This window comes from Zea mays, chromosome 1 (genome assembly GCF_902167145.1).
Source record: "Zea mays cultivar B73 chromosome 1, Zm-B73-REFERENCE-NAM-5.0, whole genome shotgun sequence".
In the NCBI taxonomy this organism is placed as follows: domain Eukaryota; kingdom Viridiplantae; phylum Streptophyta; class Magnoliopsida; order Poales; family Poaceae; genus Zea; species Zea mays.
The window spans coordinates 117,417,430-117,439,578 of record NC_050096.1 but is presented as its reverse complement, the minus strand read 5'-3'; the positions used below and the strand labels follow the sequence as shown (position 1 = coordinate 117,439,578).

The 22,149-nt window shown below is 43.3% G+C and overlaps 1 protein-coding gene and 2 long non-coding RNA genes across 4 annotated transcripts; 2 read left to right on the top strand and 1 right to left on the bottom strand.

The window, feature by feature from the left end:
- Positions 1–4,493: 4,493 nt before the first annotated feature.
- On the top strand, positions 4,494–7,345 carry LOC103638067 (succinate dehydrogenase assembly factor 1, mitochondrial). 2 transcript variants are annotated; one of them, XR_004855299.1, is made up of 5 exons: positions 4,494–4,592; positions 4,681–4,712; positions 4,799–6,214; positions 6,900–6,994; positions 7,259–7,345. XR_004855299.1 is itself a non-coding variant. In XM_008661059.4 (3 exons), the coding sequence occupies exons 1-2, from the start codon at positions 5,948–5,950 to the stop codon at positions 6,957–6,959; spliced, it is 327 nt and encodes a 108-aa protein (XP_008659281.1). In that variant the 5' UTR covers positions 5,795–5,947; the 3' UTR covers positions 6,960–6,994; positions 7,259–7,345. The 2 variants fall into 2 exon arrangements, 1 of the variants encoding a protein (XP_008659281.1); XM_008661059.4 differs by lacking the exons at positions 4,494–4,592; positions 4,681–4,712 and having other exon boundaries at positions 5,795–6,214.
- Positions 7,346–7,820: 475 nt separating this feature from the next.
- On the top strand, positions 7,821–8,676 carry LOC118476042 (uncharacterized). The gene is made up of 3 exons (XR_004855300.1): positions 7,821–7,958; positions 8,278–8,322; positions 8,438–8,676. It is a non-coding gene; the product is annotated as an uncharacterized lncRNA (long non-coding RNA).
- A 4,353-nt stretch (positions 8,677–13,029) lies between these two features.
- On the bottom strand, positions 13,030–14,826 carry LOC100192063 (uncharacterized). The gene is made up of 2 exons (NR_160015.1): positions 13,775–14,826; positions 13,030–13,206 (listed from the first exon to the last, which is right to left on the bottom strand). It is a non-coding gene; the product is annotated as an uncharacterized lncRNA (long non-coding RNA).
- Between the last annotated feature and the right edge of the window lie 7,323 nt (positions 14,827–22,149).

Sequence of the window (22,149 nt, the reverse complement as noted above, 5' to 3'; positions counted from 1 at the left end):
ACCGTCCAGAAGAAAAAGTCATATCTTTTGATTCCCAAAGCTATGAAGGCCCATAAGTACTTTTTGGAAAGCTCTTGAAGTCTCGTTTCCAATGCTTCTAAGGCCGACTTAATCAAATCTACCAGAAAGGCAGCCGACCTACTTTAGTGCTGACTGGTCAGAAGGTCAACAGTCTGTTTGATGACCAAGTTTTCGTATTAAACTGCCTCATTCTACAAAGTTTCATTAAGCATGCTACACATGGTGAGAAAGCTTATCAAGTCAGCTTTCCAACGCATCTAGCCCCACATCATTTGGAGATTCCTAGGAGAAGTTATTATCAAAATACTAAAGGCTGCGCAGAAGTCAAACAGCCACACGGAAATCAGCTCTGCAGAACTCCCGAAGAGGCTCCTTCACATTAGCACGTGAAAATACTTTTGTTTCGTGTTTATACCTCTCTAAGGCTGGTTGTTACTAGTATAAATACCCCCCTATGTCTATGATGTAAGGCAGCTTTGGATAATCTAAAAACAGAACCCTTTTGTTCAGTTGTGTGCTAACAAATATTGAAAGTGATCTCTACCCCTTTGCTCTTGTGAATTCCTTCGCGGGATTGCAGAAGCGGCGGCTTCATCCGCTCCCAAGTGGTGCTCCTACTCCCTTCGAGGTCTCCTCGATTGATTGTAGGCTGTGTTGGTTGGTTCTTTGAGAGTGTGGCTGGGCGAATCCTCGATTCAAGTTGTCGGTCAAAGACGATGGTTGGCTTCGAGTTTTATTTGTCAGGTTGCACTAGTTATCGCTGCTTGCAGCAAGTTATCTTGGCTTCTTCGAAGCTAGTTATCTGAAGATTGATCCTACGTCGTGAAGATCGGGCATCGTGATGCATCAAAAGGTCACAGCCGAAACTGAAAGGAATACGAAGCTACGTGAAGCTTTTTACAACCTTCGGAACAAGTGTGCTGACTTCGCCACTCAGTGCGTTAACCAGTTGAAGGGGATATTCAACTCGGTTGGAGCTACTTCTAAAGAATCTAACCCTTCGGTCGAAGACATCCCCGAGGCCTTTGCTCACATTGAAAATGAAGTTGAAGGCCTTGGTGAAGTTATCACCGGGCACGGGGATTTTTGTGCCCTAGTGGCTTCTCGTGGTACAACTGTAGCTTTTATGAAGGCCGGATGCACTCATGCAAAAACTGTTAATAAGCCAAATTTCAATCTTTCGACATTAGATCTAGTTGACATTCCCACCGAAGCCCAAAGCATAGGGAACAGATTTATCACTCAAATCTGGGCAAAAGGCGCGCGCGAACTGGCCGGGGATGAAGAGCGAAAACTATTTAACTCAGTATGAAACTTTTACCTGCCTTTTTTACCTTGGTTTTACTTTACCATATTTCCTAATTTCTTCATACCTTCTTTTCTCTGCAGAATGGTGGTGCCGAAGGTCGTTAAGCCGAAGCTTGTTCCGAAGGGCTGAACGTTCTTAAGATTCTTAGAACTTTTGTAACTATCTGCAGAAAGCTTAGGATCTCTTTGCATCATTTGGCAAATTATTGTAACTGACAGTTTGAACAAAATATTGTACTTATTTGTGAATACCTTGTAATATAATTTCACCTTTTCGCTCCTGTATGAATTGCTTTGTTGTGGACGAAACCATCGCTTGCAATCTTTTGAGCCGAAGGCGAAAAACACCTTCCCTTCTTTTTGTTCACATCGAAATATTTTTTTCATTAGAGACGAAGTACCTCCCCTTCTTTTATCTCGAGACGAAGCATCTTCATATTCAACGAAGCATTTTATGTCTTTCCTGTTAATGTATGTGCTTTATGTCATGATGATGATCCTTCGAATGTCTAATGAATGTTTGTATGAATGCAACAGATGATGTGATGAATTATGCAAATGTATGCCAAAAACACACTGTTGGGGACTTGTTCTCAAATGCTATGAGTTAAGAACAAGGCAACATAGAAAATGTTAATCGGTAAAGTCCTTCGTCCTTCGAAGCATTATTTCCCTTAGGATATAATGAATTTCGGACGAAGGTTATGAGGGGCATACCTTCATAAATATACTATACAGTGACGAAGGATGAATCATAAGGAATATGAAGAATAACATAGACAATTGTATATTATTATTAACTTATTTTTGCATTATCATTATGTAGAAACAGAAATAACATCGAATTACAAATGTACCTTCAGCTTGAAGGAGATGAAAGTACAAGCGTGACGCAAAAGCGAATGTCCAAATCAGCGTGAACAGTACGGGGGTACTGTTCACCTATTTATAGGCACGGAACACAGCCCATACAAAATTACATTCATGCCCTTTACATTTGATAATAATTCTATAGTAATCTATCGAGGTCTGAATAGCCTTTTCATCTTTAAGTCGGTTTCATTTTCTGCTACCATGCCGAAGCTTTCCTGTTCACATCTTTGGCGCTGTATCAACCTTCGTATTATTCTGGTCTTCTCCTGCTGTGATACCGACTTGAGTCCGAAGATACCTGCTCACACATTATACTCCAGAAATATTGTTAAATCCTGTTTTTGAGGACCTTCGTAAGCCGAAGGCCCCCAACAGTAGCCCCTCGCAATATTAATTTGTTTTAAAATTATAAATTTAGATTGCGACATGGACGAAGGCTTTACGCCGAAGGTCCGAAAAAACACCTTCCCTTTGCTAGAATAGCAACATTCACTGACAAGCGGGGTCTTTCAATTTTCAACGCACTGGGCGTATAAATAAGATCATACCGCAAACTCATTTGGCACGCTCTCTTGCCATCTGCTCCCGCTCACTCAATTTTTAGCTCTTGCGCACCAAGATTTGCTGAGCTTTTAAGTTTTTAAGCTTCGGCATTGAAAACAGTTTTTTAGTATCCCCGAAGATGTCTGAAGATAAGAAGGCTGCTACCGAGATGAAGTTGAGTCTCGATGAAGAGAAGAATCTGGGGTTTCTTATAGCAATGTCGAAGACTAATACAGAAAAAATCACCAAGGAGATTCTGGAAGGTTTGTCTGGAGATACTGGTGACAGCGACAGTTATGATGTGGACAGTGGTGGTGAAGACTCCGAAGATCGCCCTTGGCGACCAAGCCATGCGGTTTTCGGCAAATCAACTATCAAAGAAAATCATCTTGTCAACATGAGAGGAAGGTATTTCCGGGATTTGTCCGTTGTGAGGGCCGACGAAGGGGAAAAGACTTGTCCACACCCTGAAGAGAATGAAGTTGTAGTGTACCGAAGCTTTTTGAAAGCTGGACTACGATTTCCCCTGAGCAGCTTCGTCGTAGAGGTGCTGAAAATGTTTGAAGTCTATCTTCATCAACTTACCCCCGAAGCAATTATAAGGCTGAATATCTTCGTATGGGCCGTGAGAAGCCAAGGTCTGGAGCCTGATGCGAAAAGTTTCTGCAATCACTACACGACGGTTGATCTTTAGCGACCCTTATTAGGGACTGACGGTTGGTCGCTAAAAGTTATGGACCGACGGTTGGTCGCTAAATGCGTTTATAGCGACGGTCTGTGGGTCGCTAAAAGTCTAGAAATTTAACGACATATGGTTGGTCGCTATAGAAGTAAGTGTGTGACTGATGGTGGGTCGCTATAGGGGTACGTGATTTTTGTGTTTCTTATTTACTCACCAAAGCCCATTTAAAGGCCTACTAAACAAATGAAACCCTATTTCACGCACCAAACCACAAGCGCAGCCGCCGTCACTTCTGCCCCATCCCGCCGCTCGTCGACGACGCCACCCCGCCCCTCGGCCGCGGTCGCCGTCAGGCAGCCAGTCAGGCAGCCAGCCACCGCGGCATTGGCCATGATTTTTTGTGCCTGTTCTTGCTTAACTTTATAACTGATGAAGTTTCCAATCACAAGATTTACTTAATTTATACTATTATTATCTTCTGTTGCAGTATTGATTATACTTAAAAATGTACATCCCAAATGTCGCTTAGTCCAAACCGTGTATATTTCACCCAAACCAACTCGAGTTTGTATGTGTATTTGCCTTCGTATTTTCGAGAATGAAATAAAATTAAGTGGGAAAATCCCATTTTTCTTTATCCTCCACCGCCTTTCTTCCTTCTTATCCAATCAGGTATTTTCTTTTTGCTCCCCGAAGCTGCAACTTCCAGGTCGTTCTCATCCCATCGTTTCCTCCTCTGCTCAAGCACGGCAGCCAGTCCAGCCACCATTTGGGTGCTCATCTCCCTCTGCTCGGCACCCAGCCCCAGCTCTCCCGAGCTCCCTGCGCCGACCTCATCCTCCCCATGGTGCGTCACCTTCTACTCCTCTCCTTCCCACGGCACAGCAGCGCCCCTGCAGCTCCCCTTCTCCAGATCCATGGCGCCCAACACCTTGAGCGCCCCTGCCGCTGCTCCTCCACCGGGATCTCCTCCTCCACTAGGCGTCCAGGCTTGTCCCACCATGGCTGCCCCTCCTCCATCTCCTCCCTCCCCACCAGGTTACCCAGATTCCATGGCCGCCGCCGTCCCAGCCATCTCCCTGGTGGCCGACCTCGCCCCTGCCCCAGCCACAGCTCCCCCTTCGGCCCTGCTGCTGCAAGCACTCAGCCTCTCCCATGGCACACGGTACTCGTCCAGCCCCTTTCTACTGGTGGCTGACCCATCTCTCTGGTGCTCGACGAAATGACCATGAGGAGTTTTGTGTTGTGTGCAGCCCCATCTGCAACACCGTCGACCCCCGACGAGGTCCTGTTCTCGCCCTGTCGTTTTAGTACTCGGCGTCGATTAAGTAGATGCTAACTGTGTGTATATTCGTGTGTTCTTGTGAGGAGAAATCCCATGATTTGGGGGAAGACGAAGTCCAAGCACAACCCCTGCCAATCGCTCGATGAAAAATCTAAACCAAAACCCTCAGCGTTTTCATGGGTTCCGGTGGGATTTTATGTTGGTAAGGTAATTTGTGTCCTAATTAGTTCACTCAGTTATTGAGTTGAAGAGATTGTTAGCTGTATGAGTTGAACCAGTTATTGTATATGAATTGTACGATATCAAGGTAGTTCTAATGTTCTTTTAACATCTTGCTAATAAGGTGTTAGAGTATTCTAAATGCCAAACATAGGATAATTTTACAAGCCAAATAGAAGTTAAATTGAAGGTATTGCTGTTTAGGGCTGTAGGTATAGTTTTAGTTATGCAGCTAGTCCAATAAAGTAGATCATGTTTTCTGTAGAAGCGTTATATATAAAATTTGTAGATAATCTCTTTATATTACTTGTGTAAAAATTTCATGACCATAGGTGTAGTAGTTTAGGAGTTATGATTTTTCCAAGTCCAGTCTCAGAATCTGTCCAAATTCTATACAGGTTTCGAAAATTGGATTGTTTGGCTAAGCTAAACTGAGAATCAGCCCTTAGTAATTGTAGAATAATTGTAGTACTTTTCTTAAGCTTTCCAACAAATTTTGGAGCACCCTTTTTGGTGGTCTAGAGATCAAGTTACAGCTGTTTGAACTATAGAGTCTGAATCTGTCCAAATCTGGACAGCGAAGTCTGTTTGTAGTAACTGACTTTGATATGTATTGAATTAACCTGAGATGTTTATAAATGAATTGTAGACAATTCTATTAACTTTCTAAAAAGTCTAGGATCACCTGATTTGGATTTCGGAAACTCCAGTTCTGGACTTTTGAAGTAGTTAGTCGAATTCTGTCCAAATCTGGACAGAATTTATGTTTAGCGCTGTTTGACCTTTCTAAAGGTCGAATCTTGTTGTGATGGTAATACAAAAGTTATAGAGGACTTTATAAGCTTTCCAAAAAGTTCTAGTTTACTATTTTTGGATACATATTTTATGAATTGTGAGCTAAACAGATAGTTGCTGACTTGCTGTTCTGCTGTCCAAACACATGTCTACTGTCTGAAAATAGCTCATTTTGTAGTTACATTTGCATCAGGCTTTGATGATTGCTGTACAAGGATGATATGGACTCCCGCCCAAAGCTGTTTGGTATTCAGAAGCAGGTTTTGGCGCTGTACAGGGGATTCCTTCGGACAGCACGCCTTAAGGCCCCTGAAGAACGCCGCAGGATCGAGTCTGTTATCTTGGCAGAGTTCCGTGACAACGCAAGGAGTGTTGACCGTAGGAACTTTGTACACATAGAGTACTTGTTGAGGAGAGGGAAGAAGCAGCTTGAGCAGCTCAAGAATCCTGATATTACTAGACTCGCTACCCTTGTAGTAAAGAATGAGGTACGTAGTTTTCAAAAACACTTATTTGACTGTGCATGGTCTTCGAAACAAGTTTTAGTTTTTAAGTTTGACCAAATCTTGTCATAAACAACAAGTTTTTTTTAAACAACGGAAGTCGATTAGTATTTAAAATCAGCAAGTATCATCCATTAGTGTTTTAGGTCTTTAGATTTAAAAATTGTGGACTTGTCAAAACTCTATGTTATTTGATAAGGCTCTACTTGTTAAATTAAGTGGTGTGGTGCTTGATTTAGTCGATGTGCTATGCCCGATAATCTAGATTAGTAACTCTAAAATCTAGTTAAAGTATTTCTATTCGTCACTTTAAGTTATAGGTATCCATGGTTGTTGTGTCTAAGTATCCGATTTCTGAGCTCTGCCCCTGCTGTTTAGGATAGCATATGGAGTTCTTTATGTTCCACAAGCACAATTGATCTTATGGAATGGAAATAGTAGAACATTACTTGGTGAGAGCACACAAATACCTTATACAAAGCAGGTATTGAGTCAAATTGTTGTGTACCCATTTGTGGTCTGGATACACTGGTTTGGTGAAAATGAAATATGCCCAAAGCAACAAAACCCAGTTCACATGAACTGTTATCCTGTATTTACGAATCTTGACTAGTCTAGTAATATATGTATGTGGAAATATGAAGGTTTCTTTATTTCTCTTCTTAAACAGCAAGAGAAGAAGGAAGACAAGTCAGACAAAACAGAAGACGAGAAGAGGTTCCTACCATAACACTTAAGCAAGGAATCCTGTACACTTCTCTCCTGGTAAATAGACTGATAGTAGAGTAATACATATTGTTGCCATGATAAAATGCTAACTGTGCTGCATAGGCTTGTACTGGTAATTTTAAAATGGAACTAATACGTATTATTTAAGTCTTTGTAGTATATCCATCCTGAGTTACAAAAGTCAATGACGCATTGGATTTCCAGTATCATGAACAATATCGTATGGAATGTAGCCAGTCTATTCTTTACCCCCTATCCTTGATCAAAGTAACTTATAGGTGACTTGTAAATTGGTACCAGGGGTTGTGACTTGTAAATTGTCAAGGATCACTTGGATGTGGTAAATGCTATACTGGACACTGATGATAGCTGCATAAGGATTGTGCGGAAAAACGGGAAGACATCCCTACATACTGCTGCAAGGATTGGATACCATCGTATTGTCAAGGCACTCATAGAGAGGGATCCAGGAATTGTTCCGATCAAGGATAGGAAGGGACAAACTGCACTTCACATGGCTGTGAAAGGCAAGAACACAGATGTAGTGGAAGAGTTACTGATGGCTGATGTTTCCATTCTCAATGTGCGGGACAAGAAGGGAAATACTGCTTTGCACATAGCTACACGGAAATGGAGGCCCCAGGTATGGTTCTTTTCAGGTGTCTTTTACAAGTAGTTTGCTATTTCAGTTTTAGCTGACTATAACCTGCATTGAGAGCTATAACGCTGTTATATCTGTAAGGCGTGGTTTCAGTGTGTAGCCAATTTTCTATTTATTTGCCCTTATTTTAGAGTTACATCTGCGTGGACATATTGTTTTCTTACAGCTATCTGAAGTTTAGTAGCTGTCTGAAGTTTAGTAGCTATCTATCTTGTTTTTCAGGGGTCTGGAATAACAGGAGCCTGATGGTTGCATCAGTAGAGTTGACCACTTCTCAGTATTGCGAGATGCATCTTACATGGTCAAGAAGATAATTCCTATTCTGAACTACTTGCTCGTGTACAAGTCTCCTTATCATGTCCTTTCAAGCCAGTCTATTCTTTGCTTGATTCATCACGGGTGCACATTATTGTAATTAGAATCTTCAGAGTACTCGAAGGATAGTTAAAGCTGTTTGGCTAGTCCTTCAGATTACTGAAAATATAGTTAAGAACATTTGTATTTTGCTATTTCGATTTCCAACAGTACAACTATTGGGGATGATTGCTTTTCTTTATAAAAGCAATCAAGTAATTTCTTAGCTAAGTTCTAGCTATAAGTTCTGCATGACATGCTATTGCCCATGATAATTCTGACAGGATTGCTTCAACTCTTTCAGGTTGATCAGTTTTGCCTAGTCCCAGTACCATACAAAGATGTTCAGGTGAACCTAAAAATTCTTCTCAATTTGACTTGCAAGCTTTCTGATGCGAGCACTAAATAGTGATATTTTGCAATTTTGTATGAGCATTGTTTGAGTGAATCTTTTCTTTGGGCAGCTGGATATAAACATTTCTCCACGTCTCTCTTCTGAATACATAAGTTATCTGGAAAATCCTGTTTGAGTTGCTCAATGAAGTGGCAAAAGCTGCAGAGAAAGATCTATGGAAAATCCTGTTGAGTTGCTCAATGAAGGCTTTTGCGAATCACTTGAAGCGTTAGTACTTTTGTGAATGATTTTGTAAAGTGTTTGCAAATATGTGCAAAACATAATAACATGTGTAGGTTTTGTGAATGATTTTGTTGTGGTGCTTGTTGATGGTTTATGTGATGTGGATCTATCATTGTGCAATACTAATTAAATTTGTATATCTATGTGATTATGTGTATAAAAATTGGTGATTTGTGATGCTTTTGTATATATAACAGTTGTTGAAAGCTAATTAATGGTATATTATCGTTATTAACGACTATAATCAGGGGCAACTTTCTGTTGGTTGCTAAATGTATAGTATAACGACTCACGATTGGTTGCTAAATCTATAGTACAACAACCCACGGTTGGTCGCTAAATATACAATATTAGCAACGGAGGGTCGGTCGCTAAAAAGATGTCGGTCGTTAAAGCCTTTAGCGACGGCACTTACAGCGACCATCCTTATGGGTCGCTAAAAGTTTTTAGCGACCAACCGTAGGTCGCTGAAGGTCATTTTAGCAACCAACCGTAGGTCGCTGTAAGTGAACCGTCGTGTAGTGAATATACACGAATTATCATACGAAACAAAACCTTGGGGTAAAGAACAGTATCACAATAATTTTGGCTGCTACAGTTTCGTTTCTCGGTCTGGGTCAAGCTGTCCCGTGCCAACCTTTCGGAAGAGATGGCCCGGCGACTGGATGACAGAATGGTTTTATGTGAAGAATGACCTGGCAGCATGGGAAGATATTAAAGGTATAATTATGCGCCCTATTTGGCAAAGCTTCGGCCTGCGGAGGCCGAAGGTTGAAATGAATGAAGCTGTCGAAGAATGCCAGAGAGCCTTCGGTGTTATTTGTTCTTTTATTGGAACGAGAGATTTGGTACAAGAACATATTGCTTTCAGAGTATGGCCACTCGCGGAGAAATGGGAAATGCCGCAAGAAACCATAAAGGAGGCCGGCGAAGGTGGACTTATCAGGCTAAAGTATACTTTCAAGTTCGGAGATAAATTCGTTGAGCCAGATGATGACTGGTTAAAGAGTATTGAAAATTTAAGTGATGAACTGCTTGGGGCTTATTCGAAGGCCGAAGATACTGCACTGTCAGCAGCCTTCGGAGGCCGAAAAAAGAAAAGGCTGAACCGGGTGTTTGATGCAATCGGGTTTGTCTACCCTGACTATCGCTATCCCATTCGAGGGCAGAAAAGAAAAAACACAACCTCTACGAAAGAAGAAGCTGCAACTGCTTCTAGCGAGCCAGAACCGAAAAGAAAGAGGATAAAGGTCCTCACACATCGGCCACGCTATATTGAACCAGCTTCGGTGCCTGAGTTCACCGGAGAAACTTCTTCGGCCACCGAAGCTGAAAAGCCAACCAAGCCAACCTTGCTGCCAGAAGTCGCAGAGATGGCCGAAGCGCCAATAAGGATAGAATTGGAAGAACCGAAGATTTTGTTACCAGAAACCAAAGAGATGGCCGAAGCGCCATCCACAGAAAAAATGGAAGAAGTGAAAAAACCAACTGAGGAAAAAACATCAGAAGTTTTGAGTCCTGCAGCAAATGTTGAGACAGTAAAAAATCAAAAGGTGCCAGCAGTGACTCCGAAAAGAAAGAGAATGGTCAATGTGCTAGATGTTCTGGAAACAATTAAATCTTCAAGCACACCTCCGAAGAAGACTGTTGCCATTCCCGAAGCGAAAACTGAAATTTCTGATACTAAAGCTCCAGAGCAAGAAACTGAAGCCGAAGCTGGGTCCTCAGAGCCCACGAAGATAAAATCCTTGGAAACCGAGGAAGAAAAAATAACAGAGCCAACTTTTGTTGAAGAAATCAGTGTCATTGCCCCCGAAGCATCCCCCAAAGTTCTTGATTATATTGTTCGTCATGCTTCGGGGAAACAATTATCAGAAAAAGAAAAACAAGAGGCCCAGCTTTACGCCCAAAAACTGAAGTATCCAAAGGGGGCGTTAATATTCAATGGCAGTGGAGAAGAAGACTTTTTGTATTGTCTCCCTGACAGCAAGGAGATTTCTGTCTGTCGGGAGATGAGCAAGAGCTTCGGATTCCCAACACTAGAAGACGGGCTCTCGGTGCTGTCGAAAAACGATCTGGCCGACAGCCTGGCATACAATAGCTTAAAGGTACAAAAAATGAGATCTTTGTACTTTTTCTTTGAAACCAAGATGTTTCATTTACTTAAATCTATTGATGCACACATATCCTTCCCCGCAGGGCCTTATACTTAGCAATGCCCTCAGGGCCCAAAAAGATACCGAAGACGAAGGGTGCGCTATTGCCCTGAGCAACCTTCGTTCCGAAGTAATTGAGCTAAGGAACGAAGGTCTCGAAAAAGATAAAATATTACATTCATTGATAAATAGAATAAAAGAAGACGAGGCTACTTTTAAGGGTCAAGCTGAGGCTCAGAAACTTGAAATTGAAGATCTTCGAAAACAACTGGCCAGAGCCAAAGAAGAACGCATACTTGAAGAAACGAAGCGAGAACTTAGCGACCAATGGGCAAATCATTTAGAGGGAACTGTTGAAGAGCTTCGTTCGTCTAAGAAAAGATGCTACAACAAATCTATGGAGTGTGTCAAGAAGTTGAAAGCTAGCTTCGCCAGCGTCGGCGCATTCTCAAGCGAAGAAAACTTTACAAGAGGCAACCCCGAAGGTCCCATCGAATGGATCGATCACGAAGCTGAGGCCTTCGAGGAAATTTTAAATAGCCGCGGAGACATATGTGCTTTCTCGGGTGCCAGGGGAATTGCCACCATTTTAGAGAAAAAGGGCTGCGAGCATGTAAAGATTTTAGCGCAATCCGAAGCTGCCTTGTCCTTCGAAGATGCAAGAGATCCTTCGGCCGAAGCTAGCATGGTTGGTGGAAAATTTTTCACCGATGTCTGGGATAATGGTGGCCGAGAAATGGCCCGAGAAATTATTCGAAAAAGCGAAAAGGGCATTCACTGTGGCAGAACCTCCCAAGGTATCGGGCCCACATGCACCTGTCCTTGTCTCAAAGAACTCAGACGGCCATGCATGTGCACCAGATAACTTAACAGGATCCGTCCGATTGCCCCACGGACACCGGATAAACCACTTACAACCAGAACCGCGGGATTAAGTAATACAAATCACACACATCAATATTTTGCAGCGGAAATCTTATTACCAAATTTTACAAGTTACAAAAATTTTACTTCGTACATGATCAGAGTGATTACTACATTGATTCAAAGAAAGAAACTTTGAACGGTTATAAATTATTTATAGTTTTGAAATATATATGCTAGCTCAAGTGACCATCCTCAATAAGAAGATAAAGGCGGGGTATACTTATATAAGAAGGCCGAGCCCACCGGCACTTAACACCATCAACAGCAGCACAAAAACTATAACCTGAAAAACAACAGGGAATAAAACCCTGAGTATGGAATTACTCAGCAAGACTTACCCGACTAAAGAAAAGACTCTCAAGGATATGCTGGATTTGGGAATCAAGGAGAGGCTTTAGCAAGAATCAACTTAGATACTTTTGCAGAAATAGCTTACTAAAGTGAGTCCTTACTTTCAATATTTTAACGCCAGATTAAATATTTAATAGACTCTGTTTGCATCTAGTCTAATTTCATCATCTCATCAATACAACATCATTTTTTTATCCATAGTGTTCACATCTTGACTTAGGTTGTAGGTCGGAGCTCAAGTCTCCACTCTCCGGGGATATAACGGCGATCCGAATCGATTTACTCAGCTGAGGATTTCTAACCACACGACATATGTTTCTCGTAAACCTTGATGTCTACTATTCCCACGGATCCTCCACTGCATGAACAGGTCCGCGCCACCCGAGAGTACACCACCCCTTTTAGGCGATCCGTTGCCAGGAGGGTACGTGCCACTCTCGCCATCTCTCCACGCCCAGTGCGCGATTGTCTTTTCATGTATGGAATAGCCGGGTTCAAGCTTACCCTGTCCCATTCTCAGGGCATGTGGCTAGATAAGATAGTCCTTGATCAACAGGCCTACATACGCATCCAATCCTTAATTGACCCGGGCGGAGCATCACCTGTTCCTAGCCCAAGTCTCGATTTAAGTATTTCCACCCTTAGGATTGTGTCTGTTCCTTAGGATGAAAGAGCATCACAGGGAACTTTGCAGTAAGATCCCACCATTTCTCCAAATGAAATTACTCTTGCAGGTAGAAGCCATCCTTTCTCGAGTTAAATTAAGGACAACCTCTATCCACAAGATCTAAGCAAGGCTAAGCATTTTTGTAAATCATATTTTGATACTTCACAGAAGTATCTATAAAGGTATGGATATCAAGGAAAGCAATGCATCAAAGGGTTTCAAGCAATTCCTATGAACCTAATGCACATTTCACCAGACTTAAGTGTGCGAAAAGTATTTAAAAACACAAGGAAAGGGGTTGCATGCACCGGGGCTTGCCTGGGTAACACTAGGTTAGTGTTGTTAGGCGACGACCACTTGACGAGTATCCCTCGATCGAGCACTTGCTTGATTTAACCATCTTCAGGTTGGTCCATCAGCTTCATCCTACGGATTAGCCCACGCTTGGGGTCGACTTGACTCAAGTTCTCCGCATCTCGTGGTTAATCAACGTACCTAAATGATTTGCATAATGCACATGAATACATATAAACAAGAATATCACAAACCTAAATAAGGCTACACGACGGTGAATTAAACACCTAGCGGCGAGACGTTGTACTATTTTCTACGGAAAACACTAGTTATCAGCGTACGACTAAGCGCAATAATCACGGTTTTCTAGATTAAACGAACCTAACGCAAACATCACGAACAACACATTAAACATAATCAGCCTAAACACAACTCATTAGCTAATTGGTTAAATGCTAAATTCATCCCCCGCTTTATAAATTATACCACCTTGCTTCCCAAGAACCAATTTAATTTTATCAAACAATTATAATTCGTCAATAGTAATACTAACCATATTATTGTCTAGACATTTTAAAATACTAAATTTAACCTACGTGTCACCGAAATACTATATTATACAAAATAGAACTAGTTCGAATATATTCAGCAACTAAACTCCTCGAAGCACACCTCGCCTTACTGGTATTTCTAACTTAATCGTATACGCATACGTAGCGTCTTATTTTACGATCATAAAACCGATAGTAAAAATAGCGAATCAGCTCACCACATCACAACTCGATTTGGTAGTTGCCTGAACGACGACATCCTTCGGCTAAAGTCCTTGATCGAACATCTGGCGAGCGTGACCGACGAGATAAGGCTAAGGCGAAGCTTGACGACGAGATCGTGTTTGAAGCGAGCTGGTGAGGTGGAGTTTGAGCAGAGGATGACGGGTTCGACGACTTGACGGTAAACGCGAGCACGCACGAAACCCAACGACGAGGACCTAGGATGTGCGACACATGACACGCAATCAGCCTGTCGTGCGACCGAGCGATGACGACGAACAAAGAGCTTCACGATAGCACGCGCAGGAACAACGAAACGCGCGCGACACAGCCATGGAGGAACAGGGAGCAGGGACACTGGTGCTGGAGACGCGGCATCAAGCGGCGGAGTTTGCGAACAATCCAGGGCGGCCGACATCTACATCCATGGTTGAAGACAGGAGGCGAGCTGAACGAGCTCGACCACCAGAGAGCAAGACGCGACGGCGGATTCGCGCGCGCAGAAAGCTGAAGACCAAATCGAGCTGGAGCCGAACAGAAGAACTCCGGCGATGGCGAGGGAGCCAGGGCGCAGAGCGTGCGGCTGACAGAGAGAGGGCAGGGGCTTGCGGGGAAAGGGACTTGGCAGAGGAAGAGGCTCGGCAGGTCGCGTAGGGAAGCTTCAGTCCGAGCGCGGCATGGAAGGAGCGACAGGGAGAAATGCCGGACGCCATGGGAGAGAAGAGAGCTCGCTCCAGGAAGAAGACCGAGCAGACGGAGAGGAGCTGGGCATGCGCTGGCACATGGGCACGCGGCACCACGGCGGCCAGGACACGGACCACGCCGGCGAGCCCACGGCGGCCATGGAGGAGAGCGAGCAGAGAGAGAGCGACGCGACAGGGAGAGAAGAGGTCGGGGGCGAGCTGGAGATAGTCGACGTTGGGGCAGGCGGCAGGACCGAGCGCCGTCCGAGCTCCGGCCATGAAGGGAGTTCCGGCCACAGAGGGACGCAGGGAGCGCAGGAAGCTCCAAGCGGAGGAGACGCGCAGGGAAGAATCGAGCACGGTAGGATTTTCTTCTCGAGCTGAACGGTGGCTTGGACCTGCGCACAGAGATATAGACGCTGGAAAAATCTGCGCAGGGGCGGCGGGATTTTTGCTCCAGGAGCGAAGCCACACGCAGAGAACCGAAGTGCAGGCTGGGAGCTCGACCGTAGAGGGAGAGATGAGAAGGAGCGGCTGGGGAAGAAGCCAGCCCACGGCACGGCAGTGGAAAAATCCCAGCGTTGGATGAGGATGACAGCTGAAGTGGATAAGAGAGAAAGAGAGATTTCGAACGGTGAAAAGATGAGGATGGGCTGGGATTTTACTTAGATTTTTCCCACCTTTCAGTTTATTTTAGAAATAAAATTGCAGATATTTTGAATCGAAATACGAGATATTTGATCTACGGTCAGAATACATGATTTTATGGTCACGGTAATTTACCCGAGAATCGAAGCTCAATTATAATTCTCGGACGCGTAGTCACGGTTTTGATTTAGCGAATACTTGTAATCAGATGAATTTACACCCGTCATTTATATCCAAAGTCTTAGATCGGGCAAGAAACGACAGACTGAAATAAACTGATTTCGGCACTGATAATTCGTTCGACATGATTCGACCAAAATTAGCCGAAGCAATATCTGTGAACGTATACCCGATTTTTGTCGCCGCAACAGTGTGCTGAAGAACGAATGAGATCATAATCTTGCGCATGATTTTTCTCGGACGATGCGCGATTGGGATTCTTTTGCTCCGAACACTTTAGTCGTCAAGTTTCAAATTAATCTGCTCAGAATAAAATCATCAGAGTGTGTCGGGCTTCCGAATTCGTATTCGCGCGAGCGATAAATTTTAAATAATCATCGGACGCACCGATTTTCGGAATGACGATGTTCCGATCATCACGAAAATTTTTGGAAGAGCCCAAATAATAGAAGTAAAAATGATGTCGCACTCGCGACAAACGGAACAGATGCGATATTAAATTCGCAATAAATGAGGATGATTAAAATTTAAAATCCGTTTTATCCACTAATATTGCGTGCTTAAATCCGTACTCGTTGTCGAGAGGAATATAAACATCTGGGGTGTTACAGCCCTCCCCCTTAAAAGAATCTCGTCCCGAGATTCGGAACGAAAGACTTCTAAGAGTAGAGCAGCATGTAACCCATTTCCTTATCAGCGATAATTGTAAGGCAGTTCTGAGCGAAGGCAAGTGTCTCAGGATGTTGTTTCCCCTAGTGGACATAACATGTATCGACATAAGCCAATTTAGAAATGTCCATTAGTAGAGACAACATCATCCAGAGGAACACATAAGGTTTCATGTGTGCAGTTTGCTTTTTCTGATGACACTATACTATCTAAGTCTATTGGGCGAGCGGTAAATACGCGATTTTACCCAAACAGAATCCGATGCAACCTCTTGGGTAAAACACACAAAAGGAGTTTACCAACAAGTGGTCATTGGAATTTCATAACACGCAAGACGAGTGTGGATGTCGAACAACATCCCAGTTAACTCGTGTTAGCTAGAGAAGCCAAGTCCTTGAAAATGATAGAGACTCGAAAAATCACCAGCGGAAGGATCTGTAGATGCTGCCTTTGCAACCAATCCATTTTGTCGAGCACTAATCATAGCTCGACCTGATCACTCATGCTGGGAAAGCACACGTGAGGCGATCGAGGCACGACTAGAGCGATGATTAGGTGGCTACTGGCCGACTTAATCTCGATTCTTGTAAACACATCCTTAAGAGGGGTTGTACAAAAGTGAGTTTAGACAACTCGACAATACGATCTCTAAACTCAACCTTTGTTCATTGGGCAGTTACAAGTTAGTAAAACCAACTTGTTGAACTACTTTTGACATTGAGCATGTCCTCTCAATACCATCGGTAAGCCATGGGTCGAGAGTTCACTATGGTTAATAAGAGATCATGTATTTGAATAGAGATCCATTTGGTCATGTTGTTCATCCGTTTCTTCGTGCGAGATGAACAGACTTGGTTCGGGAATACACGGATTAAATAAGAGAGCGAATGAACAAACTCCTGCATCTCAACAGCAGGGAAAATCAATCTCCATTTTGAGAGCTAATTAGCTATCTTCCAACACTAAAAAGCTCCAAGGCTTCACCTTTACACAAAGGACGTAAAGGGAACTTGTATGAGTAGTCACTACTAAGATCAAAGAAAAGAGACCACACACGAAAGTGGTATGCCCTTTTGATCCAATAAAGATGATAGATGTTGCTTGATCACTTTGACAAACAACATAGAAATTGTTTCAAGGGAGGAGTCCACGGAAGATCACACATCAGTGTAGTTCCACAATGGATCATGACTAGAGACCTCGATACCAGCATACGCCAAGCAGCATAACCTTGCGTGTACATTCACAAGGGGCTCTCAGTTTCGTAGCGGCACCGTAAGTCATTAATCATGACACCATCACCGAACTGGCACCAATAATGAATCTCACGTAGCAAAAACAGATTGTGCTAAGATAACACATTGATATAGTCTCATAATGGATTACAACTACTAACCATGATACCAGCATGTGCCGAGCAGCACAACCATGTGTGTACATTCACAGGAGGCCCTCGGTCTCATCGCGGCACCATCGGTTTTAGTCATAACACCATTACCAGATGTAACCAATGAGAAATCTCGCGCCACACAACTAGACTGGGCAAGGATGACAATATAAAAAAGAGACTCCACCTGTAAGAATGGTTACAAGTAGAGAGACAAATAGATCATGGCCCAATGAAATGAATAAGACATGGCCATAACCTAAACTGGTTGATGAAGGGAGTATGATGGGAGACTGTTAATTTAGCCCCAAGCATATTTCTATGCCCATCATAGAGATTACAAGGTCAAGGATTAGTATCTGACTAGATGTGGAGTAAAAATAATCATGAGATTAAGTTGATATGCCTTCGATAGAAATGAGGAAATCAAAGGCATCAAACTCATGAAAATGATGAGACATGCCTTTCCTAGGTTGGGTCGATAAAACAATGATGTGATTATCAAGAACAAGCAAGCTGGAATTAGGGATATCAGCTTGCGCCAATCGAATAAGGGCATGGTCTAAGATGAAAATATGAGTCGAGATTCTTATTTTAAGCTTAAGTACCCTTTTTGTCCAACAAGGAAATTACCTAAGCATTTATTTGTATGAGTTTGGTTGTGGAGTGATAACGGAAAATTCAAATTTGGGTCTAAGTTCACCAAATAAGAACATGGCTTGATTTTGGGTTTAGACAAACGAGTCACTAACCTTCTATTGGCATATCAAGTTCAAGAGCAAGAACATATACACCTAAATAGATTACCTAAAGAACGGAGGACATCTATTTCATCGAAGTTCATAATTCAGCATTACACCATATTATCTACAATCAATGGTTACTGGAATAAAGATGAGAGAAGCATTTTGGGTGTATAGGTGACAAACATGATGCAACAATCAGGATGCATGCTCGTCCTACACGTCCTCACTGATTTTGCCAACCAAAGGTGGCAATAGCGTTCTATCTCGGTGGCATACTTATGACTCTCACGGTGTTTTGCTAGTCGTCAACTACACATACGTTTTCGAGGTTAGTGTACCTGCAGAAAAATCCATCACAGCCCAATTCCCAATGATGCAGTTCACACATGACAGTTTATCACAGTTTATACTCCATATATTGCTATATGGAGGCCAGCTCATCATTAAGCGCCGAGCCACGCATAGGCGCCGTTGCCACACTTTAACCATAGGGCAACTCATTATGGTAACTTACTTTCTCACCTGAGCGTAGGTGCGTCGTTACAAGTACAATACACTTCTCAGTATTCCCATGTCTGTATACCCATACACATCCATGGGGTACTAAATTCCCAGAAAAGTAAATACTCCACATCGCAGCCTTCATATATACATATGTGGAACATGTATATAATCAAGCGCCACAATTAAGCACTCCCCTAGACCGACGGTTGTTCGGTCATGCTCTCACATCTCACCTTTCCTTGAGCGTCGATCCATTCAAAACTGAATGGCATCAAAAATAACAATACACATGTATGCAATACCCCCGGTTATGGGTTATGGTTATGAACTAAGCCACCTGATAGTCCTTAGTATAGGGCTTAACAGAGGATGTCGCTAGCATTATAGTTTTTTTAAAACTGTTTTTCAAAGCCAAACAATGTGTTTAGTTGAAAATAGGTTTTTCAAAACCAAAACTTTTGTTTTGAAAATACGTATGTGACTGTATACACTTAATCCAGCTCCGATACCAGCTGTGGCAGAACCTCCCAAGGTATCGGGCCCACATGCACCTGTCCTTGTCTCAAAGAACTCAGACGGCCATGCATGTGCACCAGATAACTTAACAGGATCCGTCCGATTGCCCCACGGACACCGGATAAACCACTTACAACCAGAACCGCGGGATTAAGTAATACAAATCACACACATCAATATTTTGCAGCGGAAATCTTATTACCAAATTTTACAAGTTACAAAAATTTTACTTCGTACATGATCAGAGTGATTACTACATTGATTCAAAGAAAGAAACTTTGAACGGTTATAAATTATTTATAGTTTTGAAATATATATGCTAGCTCAAGTGACCATCCTCAATAAGAAGATAAAGGCGGGGTATACTTATATAAGAAGGCCGAGCCCACCGGCACTTAACACCATCAACAGCAGCACAAAAACTATAACCTGAAAAACAACAGGGAATAAAACCCTGAGTATGGAATTACTCAGCAAGACTTACCCGACTAAAGAAAAGACTCTCAAGGATATGCTGGATTTGGGAATCAAGGAGAGGCTTTAGCAAGAATCAACTTAGATACTTTTGCAGAAATAGCTTACTAAAGTGAGTCCTTACTTTCAATATTTTAACGCCAGATTAAATATTTAATAGACTCTGTTTGCATCTAGTCTAATTTCATCATCTCATCAATACAACATCATTTTTTTATCCATAGTGTTCACATCTTGACTTAGGTTGTAGGTCGGAGCTCAAGTCTCCACTCTCCGGGATATAACGGCGATCCGAATCGATTTACTCAGCTGAGGATTTCTAACCACACGACATATGTTTCTCGTAAACCTTGATGTCTACTATTCCCACGGATCCTCCACTGCATGAACAGGTCCGCGCCACCCGAGAGTACACCACCCCTTTTAGGCGATCCGTTGCCAGGAGGGTACGTGCCACTCTCGCCATCTCTCCACGCCCAGTGCACGATTGTCTTTTCATGTATGGAATAGCCGGGTTCAAGCTTACCCTGTCCCATTCTCAGGGCATGTGGCTAGATAAGATAGTCCTTGATCAACAGGCCTACATACGCATCCAATCCTTAATTGACCCGGGCGGAGCATCACCTGTTCCTAGCCCAAGTCTCGATTTAAGTATTTCCACCCTTAGGATTGTGTCTGTTCCTTAGGATGAAAGAGCATCACAGGGAACTTTGCAGTAAGATCCCACCATTGCTCCAAATGAAATTACTCTTGCAGGTAGAAGCCATCCTTTCTCGAGTTAAATTAAGGACAACCTCTATCCACAAGATCTAAGCAAGGCTAAGCATTTTTGTAAATCATATTTTGATACTTCACAGAAGTATCTATAAAGGTATGGATATCAAGGAAAGCAATGCATCAAAGGGTTTCAAGCAATTCCTATGAACCTAATGCACATTTCACCAGACTTAAGTGTGCGAAAAGTATTTAAAAACACAAGGAAAGGGGTTGCATGCACCGGGGCTTGCCTGGGTAACACTAGGTTAGTGTTGTTAGGCAACGACCACTTGACGAGTATCCCTCGATCGAGCACTTGCTTGATTTAACCATCTTCAGGTTGGTCCATCAGCTTCATCCTACGGATTAGCCCACGCTTGGGGTCGACTTGACTCAAGTTCTCCGCATCTCGTGGTTAATCAACGTACCTAAATGATTTGCATAATGCACATGAATGCATATAAACAAGAATATCACAAACCTAAATAAGGCTACACGACGGTGAATTAAACACCTAGCGGCGAGACGTTGTACTATTTTCTACGGAAAACACTAGTTATCAGCGTACGACTAAGCGCAATAATCACGGTTTTCTAGATTAAACGAACCTAACGCAAACATCACGAACAACACATTAAACATAATCAGCCTAAACACAACTCATTAGCTAATTGGTTAAATGCTAAATTCATCCCCCGCTTTATAAATTATACCACCTTGCTTCCCAAGAACCAATTTAATTTTATCAAACAATTATAATTCGTCAATAGTAATACTAACCATATTATTGTCTAGACATTTTAAAATACTAAATTTAACCTACGTGTCACCGAAATACTATATTATACAAAATAGAACTAGTTCGAATATATTCAGCAACTAAACTCCTCGAAGCACACCTCGCCTTACTGGTATTTCTAACTTAATCGTATACGCATACGTAGCGTCTTATTTTACGATCATAAAACCGATAGTAAAAATAGCGAATCAGCTCACCACATCACAACTCGATTTGGTAGTTGCCTGAACGACGACATCCTTCGGCTAAAGTCCTTGATCGAACATCTGGCGAGCGTGACCGACGAGATAAGGCTAAGGCGAAGCTTGACGACGAGATCGTGTTTGAAGCGAGCTGGTGAGGTGGAGTTTGAGCAGAGGATGACGGGTTCGACGACTTGACGGTAAACGTGAGCACGCACGAAACCCAACGACGAGGACCTAGGATGTGCGACACATGACACGCAATCAGCCTGTCGTGCGACCGAGCGATGACGACGAACAAAGAGCTTCACGACAGCACGCGCAGGAACAACGAAACGCGCGCGACACAGCCATGGAGGAACAGGGAGCAGGGACACTGGTGCTGGAGACGCGACATCAAGCGGCGGAGTTTGCGAACAATCCAGGGCGGCCGACATCTACATCCATGGTTGAAGACAGGAGGCGAGCTGAACGAGCTCGACCACCAGAGAGCAAGACGCGACGGCGGATTCGCGCGCGCAGAAAGCTGAAGACCAAATCGAGCTGGAGCCGAACAGAAGAACTCCGGCGATGGCGAGGGAGCCAGGGCGCAGAGCGTGCGGCTGACAGAGAGAGGGCAGGGGCTTGCGGGGAAAGGGACTTGGCAGAGGAAGAGGCTCGGCAGGTCGCGCAGGGAAGCTTCAGTCCGAGCGCGGCATGGAAGGAGCGACAGGGAGAAATGCCGGACGCCATGGGAGAGAAGAGAGCTCGCTCCAGGAAGAAGACCGAGCAGACGGAGAGGAGCTGGGCATGCGCTGGCACATGGGCACGCGGCACCACGGCGGCCA

Excerpts from the sequence above, each read along its gene's own strand:
- LOC103638067 (XM_008661059.4), top strand. The coding sequence starts at position 5,948 with ATGGACTCCCGCCCAAAGCTGTTTGGTATTCAGAAGCAGGTTTTGGCG. Across the intron at positions 6,215-6,899 it reads CCCTTGTAGTAAAGAATGAG|CAAGAGAAGAAGGAAGACAA; the intron begins GTACGTAGTTTT and ends CTTCTTAAACAG.